This window comes from Condylura cristata, unplaced genomic scaffold (assembly GCF_000260355.1).
Source record: "Condylura cristata isolate star-nosed mole 26May11 unplaced genomic scaffold, ConCri1.0 scaffold00011, whole genome shotgun sequence".
NCBI classification, from domain to species: domain Eukaryota; kingdom Metazoa; phylum Chordata; class Mammalia; order Eulipotyphla; family Talpidae; genus Condylura; species Condylura cristata.
This window is the reverse complement of record NW_004567112.1, coordinates 17,100,134-17,116,365: the sequence shown is the minus strand read 5'-3', so window position 1 is coordinate 17,116,365 and position 16,232 is coordinate 17,100,134. Positions and strand designations below refer to the sequence as shown.

The following is a 16,232-nucleotide window of genomic DNA, read 5'->3' as shown; positions in this document are numbered from 1 at the left end:
GGCAGATATCTCCTGACCCGCCCGCTGCTCCCCTCAGCAGTATACTTTGTAGATCTGCCTGTTCTGCTCCCCACTCTATCTCTGTGAATCCTCTCTGTGAATCCTCTGTGAATGTGAGATATCTCACATGGCGTGGCAGATATCTCCTGACCCGCCCGCTGCTCCCCTCAGCAGTATACTTTGTAGATCTGCCTGTTTCTGCTCCCCACTCTGTCCCTGGTGAATCCTCTCGCCTTCCGCATCTCTGGCCTGTACCCCAGTTCTGTATGAATAAATAAATCAATCTTAAAAAAAAAAAAAAAAACTACCTATATGACACTTATACAAACTAAAGAGTAGTTTCAAATTTACTATGGAATAATCAAATTCATAGACAGCAAACAGAAGAGGTGCTGTGGGCAACAGGGTATTTTAATGGGTACAGCATTTTAGCTTTGTAGGATGAAGAGTTCTGGAGATGAGGGTGGTGATGGTCACACACCGCTGTGACTGTGCTTAATGCCACTGAATTGGACACTTAAAAACAGTTAAAACTCCAAAGTTTATGTTATATATGTTTTACCACCATTTTAAAAAGAACAGAAATAAATATTGTGAACAATCATACCCATCCAATATAAAGAATAAAGCTGAGTTTAAAAAGAAACTGAGGCCCTCCCTGGTGGTGCAGCGGGTTAAAGCACAGCACTGAGAATCTAATGCCGCTTCCGCATGAGTTTGATTCCCGCCTGCCCCGGAGGAGACCACATGGCGTGGCAGATATCTCCTGACCCGCCCGCTGCTCCCCTCAGCAGTATACTTTGTAGATCTGCCTGTTCTGCTCCCCACTCTATCTCTGTGAATCCTCTCACCACCCCTGAGCCTCTGGCCTGTACCCCAGTTCTGTATGTACAAATAAAATAAATCTTAAAAAAAAAAGAAACTGAAATATAATTGTATGGAATTTGCTGGGCTCTCCTCTCGTTCCTCCTCACTCCTAGACAAATCACTCTACTACCCTACCATCAGTTAAAAGAACATAGGAAAAAAAAACATAAACAAAATAAGAATAGGAAGCCAGACAAAATGAACTCAAACTTTTCCAATATCCATTTCTCTCCCACTTTCACTCTTCATCTCTGGGGTGGCTATTGACACTTCTATTTTAAGTGTTAAGAACACAATTCCTCTGAATTTCACCTCTTCCTACTGTACTCTGTATCACAGTCCTCTAATTCTCACCATGAGTTGCTGCTTTCAGTTCTTTCCTCAAAAGGGAATTCCCTGAAGTGTGCTAATCCCCCCACTTCCCACACAAGAGTTTGCATATACTTACCAAAATCTGCTAAGACGACTTGCTAGTTTTTGTAGAGACCATTTTTTTTCTGTTCTATTTTGAAATATTCCCCCTCCAGCTCCAGGTTTTCCCAACACCACCTAATTGCCATCTGGTGGTGAGAAATCAGTTTTCCAGTAATCAGGACCATCACCCTACCCAGAAGGCCCCAATGATTCCTCTTGTCAAATCTTCAAAATACTAATGCTGCTCCTTAATTCTTGTTCAGTAGCTGCCTGACATATCTGAACCCCCAAAGTTGCATGCCTTACCTTTGGTATCTTGCATGACGATTGAGCTATACTTTAAGAAGGTTATCAGCAAATTACTGGTCTGTACATCCGCATCCAGTGGGAGTTCCACAGAACTTATAACTGAAATAGAATGGATGAAATGCACTTAGCCTGTAACATTCCATCAAACACTTCCACCTAAATAAGCAATTTGCCAGCAGGCAAGGAAGTCACTAAATAGGCTTCTACAACAGTGGGAGGACAAAGTGCTCACCATAAAATCTCTATTTTTCCTAGTCCTTCCCACTCATAAGTTGGAAGCTCTTACCTAGGAGATCATTTTCCAAGAACAGCATTTTTCTCCCAACATTCTAAAAAGGGTATTCTGATTCTAACTAGAGCTCCCAATAACCAAAAGGATTCAGGGCCCTTATTTTTATATTATTTTTTAAATTGAAGTAACATTGGTTTATAACATTATACAGGTTTCAGGTAGCTAGGTTTATATTCTGGCATCATATATACCATATAATGACTGCTACCAAAAATCTATCTCCCACCACACAAATTGACTCCTTTTCACCCAATTTCCATCCAACTTCTCCCTTGCCTTTTGGTAACCACTATTTTGTTTTTATAATCAGGGCTTGTGTTTATTTTATCTTGCATATTCATTCTGCTTTATTTTTTAAAAATCATCCAATAGATTTATCTTTCTTTTTTTTTTTTTTTAAAGATTTATTTATTTATTTGTGCATACAGAACTGGGGTACAGGCCAGAGGCTCAGGGGCGGTGAGAGGCTTCACCAGAGACAGAGTGGGGAGCAGAACAGGCAGATTGACGAAGTACACTGCTGAGGGAAGCAGCGGGCGGGTCAGGAGAGGTCTGGCTCGCCATGTGGTCTCCTCCGGGGCAGGCGGGGATCGAACTCATGCGGAAGTGGCTTATGCTCCTTAGTGCAGTGCTTTAACCCGCTGCGCCACCAGGGAGGGCCCAGGTTTTTGAGGTTTTTTTTAAGATTTATTTATTTATGTATACAGAACTGGGGTATAAGCCAGAGGCAAAGGGGTGGTGAGAGGATTCACCAGAGGCAAAGTGGGGAGCAGAACAGGCAGATTGATAAAGTACACTGCTGAGAGGAGCAGAGGAAGAGACAGGAGAGGTCTGCTGTGCCATGTAGGTCACCTCCCCAGTTGAGGATCAAATTGTGCTGAAGTAGCTGTGGCTAGCTTCATAGTGCTATGCTTTAACCCACCAGGGAGGGCCAAGGACCCTTCTTAAAGACATTCTGCTTTGCACTTAAGGGAAAGATCTACAGTACACAAAAATGAGCCTTGCTTTGATGAGTCTCTGCTTAAAATAAATGACACTGTGTTCCTAATAAGGAAAAATCTTTCTTAACTTTCAGAATAAGTCATTATGCTGGAAATAACCAAGATGGAAGGGGAAAAAGTTAAGGCAGAACTACATTCAAACTCTACTCATTACTTAATTCCTCACATTCACCCCCTAAAAGGAATATCAGACAGACAACAAGTGAACATTATTAGTTGGGACAACCTGGGAACTCAGTATATATACCCAGCTATTTGCAGCTTCCAAAAGAAACTATTCCTCACTCCCCACTTCCCACTCTCTGAGCACAGTCCAAGTGAACAATGAGAAGCCAGGCCAGTAGTGATCCACACAGAATAATGGTAGATTTCCCAAGTTTCTAAGACTTTGGACTGAGATATCTTGTTGAGTGCTGTCTAAAACATAATACATAAGCAAAAGGAGGCTCACGATTGCCCAGACAAACTAGAGATTCTACGGACTTCTGCTGTATTTTCACCGATAAAACTCAGCTGAGTTTGGGATATTATTCATAACATGTACTCATAACTATAATGAATCCCTCTGGAGTTATTATGATGTATGCAGAGAACATTTATTAACAATGGGAAACATTTGCATATTATGGATCCATAATACACAGCAAGCACAGCAAAAAGCCTTATGAGAAGAAATTAACATGCCCAACCCTTGGCTTTTTCCCACAGCTCAGTCCCCAAGAACTAATAAAAGACGAATATATTTTTATGTTGAAATACTAAAAGTTCTTAACTCATTTTATGGGTTAATGACCTGAAACTGTCATTTCAAACTACAGCTTGTTTTGAAACTCCAAGCCCATAATCACTCCTTTGTCCAATAGAAAGAGGCATCTAACTGGTAAGTGGGACTTTTTTCCCACTCATATACAGCAATAACTAGAAAACTGTCTTATATAATATGTAAAAAAAATAGAAGTATATGTATTTTTAGTTTACCAAAAAGCCCTCTCATGCCAAGGCTGAATTGTCAAATGTCAAGTCTGAGCTGAGAACAAATGGTACCGCTAAACTGCTAGCTTTTCAAAATAATGGTTCCAGTGACATACCTTTAAATATAACTGGGCTACAGAGCAACACTACAATTAAAAACCAAAATCTAAAAACAAGGTCATAATACCAAGAACCCCTTACAGAAAGGAAGTGAGTTAGATAGAGGAAAAAGAACAAAGAAAAAGTGATAAAATTCCTCAGAAATTAAAATCTCCCATGCTCACTTCTGCAGTACATATACAAATTAAAATTCCCTTCCTAAGTAAGTGTTAGTCCTTGATCTTTGACTTCATAATCCTCCCAGCACCCTTGTCAAGGAAGATAGTCATTTCAAAGTGGGCTGGCTCCATCTTCCCACTAGGAGAAAAAAATGCTCACTGGTTGTAAGTAAGTGAGCACAAATCCTGCCATTGCATAATCAAATGTGTGGGTGGAAAGTGTTCACAATGAACAATTTGAAAGGCAGTTCTCTAAAGCATCTAAACCCCAACATCACATGGAACTCCGAACACATACACACACATATATGTCTCTGATATCCATGGTAACCTGGCAGCTTCACTGTTAAAGAGGAAGAACAGTATTTCCATTGGATTACTTAATAACCTGAATAAGCAAAGGCAAGTAGGCAAACCTACCACTAGCTTCTTCTCATTAAGATATTTTGGAAGTGGACTTTCAATTTTAAGCAGATCCAGTCTGCTACTGTAATTATGAAATGAGAGGTGCATCCCAGCCTTGCTCCGCACCAGTAGTGCTTGCACCGCCTTGGGATGCCAGTGCTGCAGCTGCTATATGAATTTAAAGGCAAAAAAGGTAGATCAAAGGATATTTTGCAGATAGTAGGAAAAGACAAAAAAAAGGGGTCCAAGTTAGACTTCCTGTACTTCTTTACCCAAAATGAGGTCAACATTTAAGGTAAAGCATCAATTCTCAAGACAAAAAGTATATTGAGCAAAATTCACAATTTCTTTTCTGTTATCTTTTTCTTATGTTCCAGCCATAAGATTTATAAGCCATAAGATTTTTTAGGAGAGAAGTCTTAAATACCCACCAAACTTCCCGCTAGAATGCACTCGAAGTTTGTCATTTTCTATGGTTAGCAGTCATATAGCAGTGAGCAAATTCCAGGTTCACGTTCTCATTTATCCGAGAAATATTTACTTAACAATGAATATGCCCATCACTTTGTTGGCACATAGTGGTGAAAAAAAATCAGACACGGTCCCAGGTCTTGGTTCTTAGTCTCAACTCACTAACCTTAAGCACAATGCCTATTTCTCTGGCTTCAATTCCCTCATTTGACAGATGATAACATAAAGTAAACTTACTATTTTTCATTTATTTCAGTGCGATATACATAAAATATCTCATCAGGACCTCTCATCAGGATCTCATCAGGACCCTGAGACTTGGGCAGTGCAGGTATCACTGAAACCCCTTTCAGATCTCCTGGAATGCACTGAAGAGGATACGCTTAAGTACGTAGCTTCTCACAGAGAAAGCTATCTTTTCCAAGCTTTTTCTGAGTGTCTGAAGTCCTAAAGGACAGACAACTTCTTAAATGAAAGAACTAACAACTGTGTTGTTTGTCAACACAGTTCTGTTCAAGATAATATTAGTGAAGATGGGCTTACCATCAGAAGAAGGTGGTGTGGTCCCAAGAGGGGTGACTGGGGTTGTTGGAGCAGGACTGACAGGAGTTGTTACCAAGCCCATTTCTGGATGACTCTGAAAGAGGACACAGGTGGGTTAAAAAAGAGAGAAAACTGGGCCCTCCCTGGTGGCACAACAGGATAAAATGCAGCAACATGAAGCTAGCCACACCACTTCAGCATGAGTTCAATACCCGGCCAGAGAGCTGACATGGCGTGGCAGACCTCTCCAGTCTCCCCCACTGCTGCTTCCCTCAGCAGTGTATTTCAATGGATATGCCTGTTCTTCTTGTCCCACCACCACTCTGTCTCTGGTGAATCATCTCACCCCCACACCTCTGGCCTGTAACCCAGTTCTGTATGCATAAATAAATCTTAAAAAAAGAGAAAGAAAATCCAGACCTGAATGTCTCCTGCTTAATATACTTTCTGGTATTCCTGGCTTCATAACGAGACCAAAAGCTCACTGAAGGACTGCTTTGATATTTAGTTCCCAGGAGTACTGATTACTGTTGATGCTTGCTAAGTTCTAATAAGGAGCTCTGAGGGCTACTTTCCTTTAAGCAACTAATTTCTGCAGAGCCATACAAATGAAAAGGTAGGATAAACAAATGCACAGGATTAGTATACAAAAAAAAAATCTTTGTCATCCTGTCTGAACCTAGGAAGGAACTACTCTCATCAGATCAACCTAAAACACAACTATGGACTATCCTAATGACCACACAATTTACTAATAAATGCCGGTGAGCCCAGGTGCTAACAGCTACTATTAAAAAAGCATCACAGTTGGTAGCCTTCCTAGCACAACAAACAAGAGTAAGATAAAGAGGCATCAGGAGGCATCTGCTGGGATCCAAGTAGATGACTCTTTTGTTTCTGACCTTCCTTAGCCATCTCAGACACATCAGCTCTTGAGAATTAAGCTGAGTAGCAGCTACTTCCTTCTTTTCCCCAACAGCTTTACTAGCCTCTTACCTTCCTTTAAATCAGTTATACAATGTGGAAAGCAAAAATAGGAACAGAGAATAGTGCACATTGTCGTTTATATGTTATCAATCATGAAAAATGATAAGTGTTCTCCTAGGAGACCTTAAACCAGCACACTGTGTTTTAAGCACAATCATATTTTTGTTCATACTCAATCAGTGGATTCCATAGACTTTCTACCCTTTGAGGGAAAAGCATACAAAAACTTTCCTTGGAGTCTCCCTGGTGGTGCTAAAGGTTAAGTCTCAGCATTATGAAACTAGGCAGCTACTGCAGCATGAGTTTGGTTCTTGGCCAAGGAGGTGACCCACATGACACAGCAGACCTCTCCTATCCTATCTGCTGCTCTCCGCAGTAGTGTATTTTAGTGGGTCTGCCTGTTCTGCTCCCCACTCTCTCTGGTGAATCCTCTCAAACCCCCCCCCACAAACACACCTCTGGCCTGCACCCCAGTTCTTGAATGCATTAAATCTTTTTTTAAAAAAGAAAGCTTTCCTTTAAAAGAACCCTGAATAACACATTTTATTCTGACTTTAAGATAAAAATGCTTTATACATTTTTTAAGACAGCTTTCATGAACAACACTTGAGTTCTTGGCCTAAAATAGTTGCCTCTGTGCCAGTTCCTGAGGATATATCCCTGAGGCAAACGACCCAGCACTCAATGCTCTGTGACATCCCACTTTCAGCATCTGTAGACCACATTTTCTGTTAACAGCTAGCCTTAAGCAGCGCAGGGTATTTTTTACTTTTCTTCTCTAGAAATTGCTAATATAATAAGATAAGTTACTTGGCCTATTTCCTCTCTGTTTGCATTTCCAAGATGGTTTAGAAAGCAGAAAGAAATCCTGATATAAAAATCCATATAGTGGGCCTTCCCTGGTGGTTAGGGGGTTAAAGCACAGCACTAAGAAGCTAAAGCTACTTCAGCATGAGATCAATCACCAACTGGAGGTGATCCACATGATGCTGCAGACCTCTCCTGACCCACCTGCTGCTCCCCTCAGCAGCATACTTCATCAGCCTGTCTGTTCTGCTCCCCACTCTGTCTCTGGTGAATCTTCTCACTGCCCCTGTACCTCTGGCCTGTACCCCAATCTGTGTGCGTAATAAATCTTTTTTTAAAAATCCATATGGCAGGTAATACCAAGGGATTTCCAGTGAGCAAAATAAAGTCACCTCAATTCATTTGGGGTAACAGATTAGAAAACTGGTAGAACCATTAGCTTTGCATGTTATCTGCCCACTCCAGTACCACATGGGAGCACACATATTTGAGGAGTTCATGAAGGAATGGCAACTGATGTAACCTGATGCTACCACCACTCACCAAAGCAAGCAGGGCTTAAACAGGCTTTTCAATGGTTAAGTTTGCATGAAATTTAGAGAGAAAAGGATTGGAGTTTTAATATAACTAACCTGGGCTAATACTGTGATGAAGTTACGATTTAAATGAACAGCTTCATAAAGTGCCAGAAGGATGGCCTCATTGGTTCTGAGGAAAAAAGAAGACAAACGGGAGATGCACTTACAATGGAGAGTTAAAACAGCCAAAATTTTGCCCCACCTCTTCATTATCAACCCTTTGAGTTTCTAATGCTCTTTATTTCCTTTTTGGGTTTATGTAATAGGTTTATAGGCAACTTAACTTTTATTCCTGAGTATCAGTTCTTCTCTATTTCGTTCACTATTTCCCACCACCCCCCCCCCTTCACTTTTCCATCCTAATCCTATCTAACAGGAGCAAATACAGAGTCCTCTTTCTTTTCATTCCAGAGACCAGTGGGAACAATCCTTCAGCGTCTTAGGGCTCAATACATGGGACCAAAGTAGAGTTCCCTACAGGTCCATTATTGTTTAAACTCAAGAAATACTTAATAAGTCACCAAAAAAGGCTTGAATCTGTAAAAGGTAGAAAGAGGTAACATTTCCTACTCTCACATCTGGAGAGCCCACTATAAAATTCAAGTCATGCACAAGAATGTCAGACACTTACTGTACTGAGATTTTCTCATGGGCATCTGCTATGAACATACTGCCGACCTGTGGGAGGAAAGGGGAACTGCAGACAATGCCGGAAATGGTGACAAGGGCTCTGGGCCTAAGAACCCTTTCACGGGTGAAAAGCCAAGCTGCTTACAGCTTGAGGGAACCTGGAACTCTAGTCCACCAATCACACTCACCAAAAGTAGCCAATTTTGAAGATCTTAAAAGAATTAGACGCTACAAATGAGCTAATAACACCACTAAATTGTCTTTCCTTAAATGGACTTAAAAAACATTCCAAGTACTTCTGTCTAGCTTTCCTCTTCAATATATAAGTTTAGTATTCACTGACAGACCATAAGTAAATGTTAGCCTGGACATCCTCCTTACTCTGCATCTTTTCTGAAAGTTGCTTATTTGAAGTCAGAAACTAACTTATAAGTATAAAACAGAAAGCAGTTTTCATCCAACATAGTGTTGTCTTTAGACCAAATATTTGGATCTCATGCCCAAACGGTCTCTACATGAGACCCATTGTCCATCTTTCAGGCCACAGAATCACTGGTTTGTATTCTAGAAAGATCAACCAAATAAGTAAATGAAACAGGCTGTCTCAAATATGTGAGGCACAGAGAAAGATGCCCATCCCTCTAAATATCCCTTTTCCACCTACTAACTGATACCCTAAAACTTCATTTATTTGGTACAAATTTTTTCTTCTTGGCTAAAATTTGAAAAGTTGAATTTCCAACCAAAGTTAAATAGTTAAAAGGAGAGCTCTGGTTTCTCTGAGATTAAGTTTTTCAAGTTAATCAGTTTTTAAAGGCTATAAAAAGGTACATATTAAACCAGACTTTACCTCCTAACAAGTTGCTTCTTTTTGAGGACCAGAATAGGAAAGTTTTAATCTGAATTCAACCTCCAGTGTTACTTGGCTGCCTGCTGTGGACATTTAACCCTTTGTAATTGGCCCTGGAGTTGAGGGATTGGTGCAGTGGGGCTAAGCTACTCATGTAGAAGCTTAGGGTCTGGGCTATCAAGTACATTCTTTAGGAAGGTGATTTGTCTAGTTTACAAGGTTCCAGAACATGGTTTCTCAGCCTTGGCAGCATGGGTGTGGAAATCATTTAGAGATACAGTTCTCAAAAAAATCTGCTCTGAGCAGTTTCTCACCCTTCATCAAGGCATCACCTCAGACAGCTGGACTTGAGTCTAGATTTGTCATCTATTTCTAAGAAGAAGAGGAAAAACAAGTAGGACTTACCATATTTGTTAAAGCAGAGAAAAACCCACTCTGGTGTTCTTCTTCTTTGTCTTTATACTGTCTGAATAAAAATAACTAAATTCAACTTTACTATTAAGTATGTCTTTGTCCTCACAATTCAAGTTAGTCAAGACAGGGCATTCATAGAATTCACTAGCTCTGGAAAACAAAAGCATTATAACAATCTAGCCACTGTCATTTCCCCTGCAAGCTAAGAGACACCCATCTGCTCTTGTGTGTGTACCAAAATGCCTGGCTACTTTGGGAGAGACTTAGAAAGCCAACTACAAAAGTGTGAAACTGCTCCAACATATGGCTGATCCATGCATTTCTTAAACAGACTATTACTTTAAAAGTGTGGCAGTGAAATTACTTTAAGGCTTTAAGAGTGAAAATCTTATTTGTTTTTCAAGGAAGAGGAGCGAAATCTGTGAACTAAACTATTTGTAGCAATGGAACAGATTTGAAATTCCAACACCCAATTGTGTGAGGAAAGTCTGTAGAGGAGCAAGGAAGATCCTGCCTGGCCCTTGCCAGGATTAGGGACATTGTGGTTTCTTCCATTCACTAAATACTAGATTCTTCCCATCCATAGCAAGAGGAAAAGCAAGGATACTCCCTGGTGGTGCAATGAGTTAAAGTGAAGCATTATGAAGCTGCCGCAGCTGCTTCAACACAAGTTCAATCCCCTCCCAGGGAGGTGACACACATGGTGCAGCAGACCTCTCCTGTCTTGGCACTGCTCCCCTCAGCAGTGTATTCAATCTTCCTATTCTGCTCCCCACTCTATCTCTGATGAATCCTCTCAATGCCCCTGCACACCTCTGGCCCGTACCCCAGTTTTGTATACATAAATAAATTTTTAAAAGAGGAAAAGCCAGCATCACTGAAGAGAGCCTCCAGAAAGACATGAACTCTGGAAAGTTGCAGTTGATTTCTGATGAAAAAGGAGCATCTGTAGGGCCCTCCCTGGTGACACAACGGGTTAGTACACAACACTGCAAGCTGGCCACAGCTGCTTCAGTCCAAGTTTGATCCCAGGCCCTGGAGGTGACCCACATGGCACAGCAGACGTCTCCTGACCCACCCACTGCTCCCCTCAGCAGTGTACTTCATCAGTCAGCTTGTTCTGCTCCCCACGCTGTCTCTGGCAAAGTTTCTCACCACCCCTGCACCTCTGGCCTGAACCCCAGTTCTGTATGTATAAATAAGTAAATCTTTAAAAAAGAAACTATCAACTACCTGGCCAGGTAGGTGACCCACAGCGTGGCAGACCTCTCCTGACCCCGCCCACTGCCCCCTTGGTAGTATATCTCAGCCTGTTCTGCTCCCCACTCTATCTATGGTGAAATCTCTCACTGCCCCACCGGACCTCGGGCCTATACCCAAGTTCTCTTATATGTAAATAAATCTTTTTCTAAAAAAAAAAAAGAAAAAGAAGCATCTGTTGAACAAGAGCTAATTCATTATGTTTTTTCTGTTTTCTAAGTGCACAATAAAGCAGTGCTTCACAACCATTTTACATAGAAAATATTTGCATAATATACTGGGCAAAATGGAAGAGTCTACTTGTAACTCGAAAACTAGTTAAAATGCCTAGCAATAAAATACCAAGATTGCAAAAGAATATGCCTACTACTTAAATAATATTTAACCTAGTAGCTACTTCCCCACTGGTGTTAGAAACAACCCTTGCTAAAGTCATCAAGCCAAACCAGAGCAATACATCTGCCAGCAGCTGTACTAATAGGATAGGTGAGGGAAGTTTACCTAGGAACTCTACACACCTGTTCCTGCTCAACCAATTAAAATGAAAATTAGATCCTTGCCATTTGAAACCGTGAACTTACCTATTATACTCAGATAAAGCCTGAGCAATCACAAGTCCCATTCCCTAGAAAAGAAAAAGATACCACAGGTAAACTGAGTGTAGTGAAGCTTTGAGTAGGGCAGGGAAAACACTGATTACATCCCTATGACCCAAACCCAAGAAGCTCTACCTGAAAAGTTGGCAACAAGGACAGAAATTCTGGGAGACAGTGTCAAAGCATCAAAACAACAATGCTGTTTTCTGTTGAAATATTTTTTGATATAACTCTTACTTCATATTTCCAGATATAATTAAAATAAAGTAACAAGGGATAAAACAGACCAACTAGATCACTGGCAATTCACTGGGATCATTTTCACCTCAAAAGACAAGACTAGGCCCTCCTTGGTGGTGCAGCAGGTTAAAGCATAACACTATGAAGCTATTTGCAGCCACAGACACGAGTTCAGTCCCTGGCAGGGAGGTGACCCACATGGCATGGCAGACCTCTCCTGATTCATCCACTGCTCCTCTCAGCAGTGTATTTCAGTAGATCCTCCTGTTCTACTCCCCACTCTGTCTCTGGTGAATCCTCTCAACACCCTCCCACCTCTGGCCTTAACCCAGTTGTTGAATGCATAAATAAATCTTAAAAAAAAAAAAAAAAGAAAGACATGAATGTGTTAGAATGATCAAATAAAAAGCTCTCATATGTCCCTAAAACAGCCTCAGTAAAAGTGGCAGTGAGTCCCATGCTAATGAAGATGTATATAGACAAATCACTCTCTTTCAGGCCACAGGAAAAGAGGATTATAACTGAAGACTTGTCGAATAAAGGTTAAAGTGATTATCAACTTTTCCTCAAGAACCTACTAAGCGTAACACCAAAATCAATTAAGGTCACAAGGATGAACTACATGTGATTTTTTTAATAAGAGAAATTAGTAGAGTGATGATGGCAAGATTAAGAGAGAATAAAGCCATATACCTGGTCCTCTTCTTCCTTCCTGTATTCAGAGATCAGATTCTATTTCCCAAACTTTCAAAGGTATATGTGGTAGGTATATATCATCTACCATGTTTCAGCTGCTACAAATCAGGCTATAAATACCATCTGATTAGTGCTACAAAAAGGTACTTTCCATCATTTGGTCATTGAAGGCTTCTCTCTCACCCCTTTTTTTAAATTTCAGCTTTGTTGAAGTATACTTGTCTTAAAAAATTATAATATATTTAAAGTGTACATGGTGGTGATTTAATATACTAATTCTTATTCTTGCAGATGTAATTTATTAACTATAGAATAACCAATCTCAACATACTATAACATAAAATATAGCCAGCCACCTTCTCTGGATGAGGAGTCACTCAAATATTCCTTCCGTTATGAAAAGATAGACGATAAGGCAATTGTACTGATGCTCTAAAAAGAAACACTGATTGATTCCCTCTTTATAGCTAGATGAAATGCATACAATAGCTCTCCGCTCTCTGTTCTAAATATTCACTGAAAGTAAGGCCACCAAATGCAAACAATTAAAACAATACACAAGGATCCAGATACTCACATTAAGGGTGGCCTCATCATCTACAATAGACAGCTTCACAATATATGGATTTACAGACTGTTAAGCAAGAAGAGAGATTTAAGGTAAGTATGGCCTAAGAATACATTAATTATAACAAAGTGTTAACAAAAATTCTTCTTTAAGGTTCTGGATAATTTTGCTACTAATACTCAGGCAAAACCCACTTTGCCAGCTGATTCCAGTAAATCTCTCTGCACGTGGGCATTCCCCAAGCATGTGCATGCATACATGAACACACACACACACACACACACACACCCCAGTTTTGTTCTACCTAAGCTAAGTCAGGGTCAGGCCTATGTCTGTCACTTTCCCCATCTTTCCCTTATTTGTTTCTAAAGAGTGAACACAAAACTCAGTTTGTCCTAGCCTACCAATAATTTGCTGAGTCCACAAGAGACAGTTGTCTTTTGGGCAACATAAAAGCATTTTTGCCATCGGGAACCACAAATTTATTAATTGCTAACATACACTCTCATCCCAAAGGCTCCCTAACCACACCATTCCACAAACTATATGCAAGGGCTGAGTCACCCACCCGTAAAACAAAGCCACGTTGGGGGTGGAAAGTGGCAGCTGCTTAACAGCCAGAGAGGCCATTTATGGATCCAATTCCCAAATAACACTGCAGGGGAACTGAAAAAAAAGGATGTTAATTACCCAAACTACAATCTGGTCAGGACACTGGGATTTAACGATTGTCCCATCACTTACAGTACTGGAAGATTTCTTGAGTTTTTCCAGACCCAATCTCAGCTGGGCAGCATATGGAAATGGACATATATTTAAACTCATTAAGCAACTGGGCTATCTCCGACCAGTAGGATGAGAACCAATGACCTGCTCACCTTGAAAACATCACCCATGGGATGTGAACGAATATCTGATGTAGATCAGGCACCAATTCTAACTCAAGGGAAGCAAGGAACATTTGTTTTCAGATTGGTAGTTTTTACAGCAACCAAGAAAACTCAATACTGAGAAAGTTGGAAACTCAACTGAAAGGTTAACCCCCCACACAGACCTTATTTAATCAAGTTTCGGAGTGCATCTTTTGAATACCAATTGGGAATAGAGAGACAGCCTTGCTTTCTTAGCAGTCCAAATGTTTATAACATTTCTACAACACAATTCTAAGGAGATACCTACAACCCAATCAATTTGTCACTTGTCCTAACAGAAGACAACTCACAACACATCCTTCTATAACCAAGAGGAAAACTTTGTTGATGATACAGACTTCAAACAAGATCCAAAGCTGTGCTTTAGCAGCAGCTAAGGAAAAAAGCAAAGTAGCTAAAAGCAAGGATTTAAGTTCTAACTCCACTGCTTACTGTGATGAGTTGGGCACACTGATTAACCTAGGCTCAATTTCTCCATCTGTAAAATGAAGATACTATTTTCTTCTTTGGAGTTGCTATGAGACTTAAATGAAGTAAGACATAAAATTCTTAGCAGAGTGCCTGACAAAATGGTAAAAGTTCAATAATAAGTAGTGGTATTTACCAGAGTCAGAGGAAGCTCTTTGTGGGGCAGAAAGGAGAAAGAAAAACACAACTTGCAACTGGACACAAAAAAACAATTTTGTAACTCCTGGGGAATGTCATGGTCAGGGCTACAACTGGGAACTAGTTCATCTCCGGAATCTTGGCCAACCTAGACAGGCAGGATCTCAAGGATATGAAGCAGTCTACTCTACCAAACACTGATTTTCCTTAATGTGTGTATGTGTTATTGGTCATGTTTTAAAGCTGGAAGCAAACTATTTTTCATCTGAAGACAGAATTACAAGTCAGTGAGTCTTGACAGGATCATTCTAATAGTGTCCTATCCAGCCTTTATTTGATTTAAAACCATAATTGGAGCCTTTTTATTGCTCTCCCCTAGACCTTTTTATTCTTTGTCTCCCTGGATCTCTTTAGCTGAAAGGGTTAAACAGAATGCATTATTTGAAGTGAGGAAGAACTATTTACTATAACATTTTCCCCATCATTTCCATTCCTTAAGTTCAAAACCTCACTTGCCTTCACTGAGTTTAGTTGGGCACCTAGCCTCTCTAGTGCCCTCTGCACCTTTCTAGAAAGGTTACAACCTATCCTGCTGGTGTTAGGATTGACTGTGGTGGCAGCTGGAAAACTATTCTCACTAGCACATACCCTCTCAAAGTAGTTTGCATAGAACTTCAACAGGTTTTCATTTTCCTATCGTCATACAAAATTCCTCATATTCCTGTCAGAAAACTTCCTGTTCCATGTCACCAGGTTTCCTTAATGGTTTCTAGTGAATGATTTATAGCAAAAACTGCAAAGTCCAAATAAATTATGCCCACAAGCTTGTCCTTGCCTTCTATATTAATTCTTCTGGGGCTTCTCACAGACTGGAGGTGCATACTTCACTCCAGAAATATGATTTTCTCCAGGTCCTTAGCAATGTCCAATTTTTCAGGTTGACATGTCAAAGAGCCCTGCCTGAGCCAGGGTTCAGGTCACATTTAAAGAAGCCATGCTTCAGAGTGGCCTGCACCCAGCAGAATGTTCCAAACATATTCATTACTGATGATGGCACTTTCCTATCACATATAACTCAACTCTCTTTAACCATCTTCAGCATTTTTTCCTCAGCTATTTTTCTTGCTGTTGTAATAAGACTCCAGAGAGCTATTACACATGACAGAGATGAAAACAACTGCCATGCCAACCTCTCCAGATAACCAGCTAAACAGGTCTTGATTATAAACTACATATTTATTAGTAGTTCTATTTACCAGTTCTTCCAAAACAATGAAAGCAGTCAGTTTTTGGGATTTACAACACATTACCAGTGTTCCATATATACTCCTTAAGTACTTCTTTCTCAAATCCTTCCCTTCTTTCATAAATTTCCTTAAGAATAAGCTACAGGGGGCCCTCCCTGGTGGCGCAGCGGGTTAAAGCACAGCACTAAGAAACTAAAGCCACTTCCGCATGAGTTCGATCCCCGCCTGCCCCGGAGGTGACCACATGGCGAGGCAGACCTCTCCTGACC

At 40.5% G+C, this 16,232-nt stretch overlaps 1 protein-coding gene across 1 annotated transcript in view; it reads right to left on the bottom strand.

Annotated features, from left to right (window-relative positions):
* LOC101627384 (chromosome unknown open reading frame, human C10orf76) overlaps positions 1-16,232 on the bottom strand; it is a 167,012-nt gene that overhangs the window by 127,600 nt on the left and 23,180 nt on the right. Inside the window, exons 9-15 of the mRNA XM_004680499.2 lie at positions 13,188-13,244; positions 11,660-11,703; positions 9,810-9,870; positions 8,556-8,602; positions 7,979-8,054; positions 5,553-5,646; positions 1,588-1,689 (exon numbers count right to left, since the gene is read on the bottom strand). Coding sequence (XP_004680556.1) covers positions 1,588-1,689; positions 5,553-5,646; positions 7,979-8,054; positions 8,556-8,602; positions 9,810-9,870; positions 11,660-11,703; positions 13,188-13,244 — 481 coding nt within the window. The remainder of the gene's footprint in view (positions 1-1,587; positions 1,690-5,552; positions 5,647-7,978; positions 8,055-8,555; positions 8,603-9,809; positions 9,871-11,659; positions 11,704-13,187; positions 13,245-16,232) is intronic.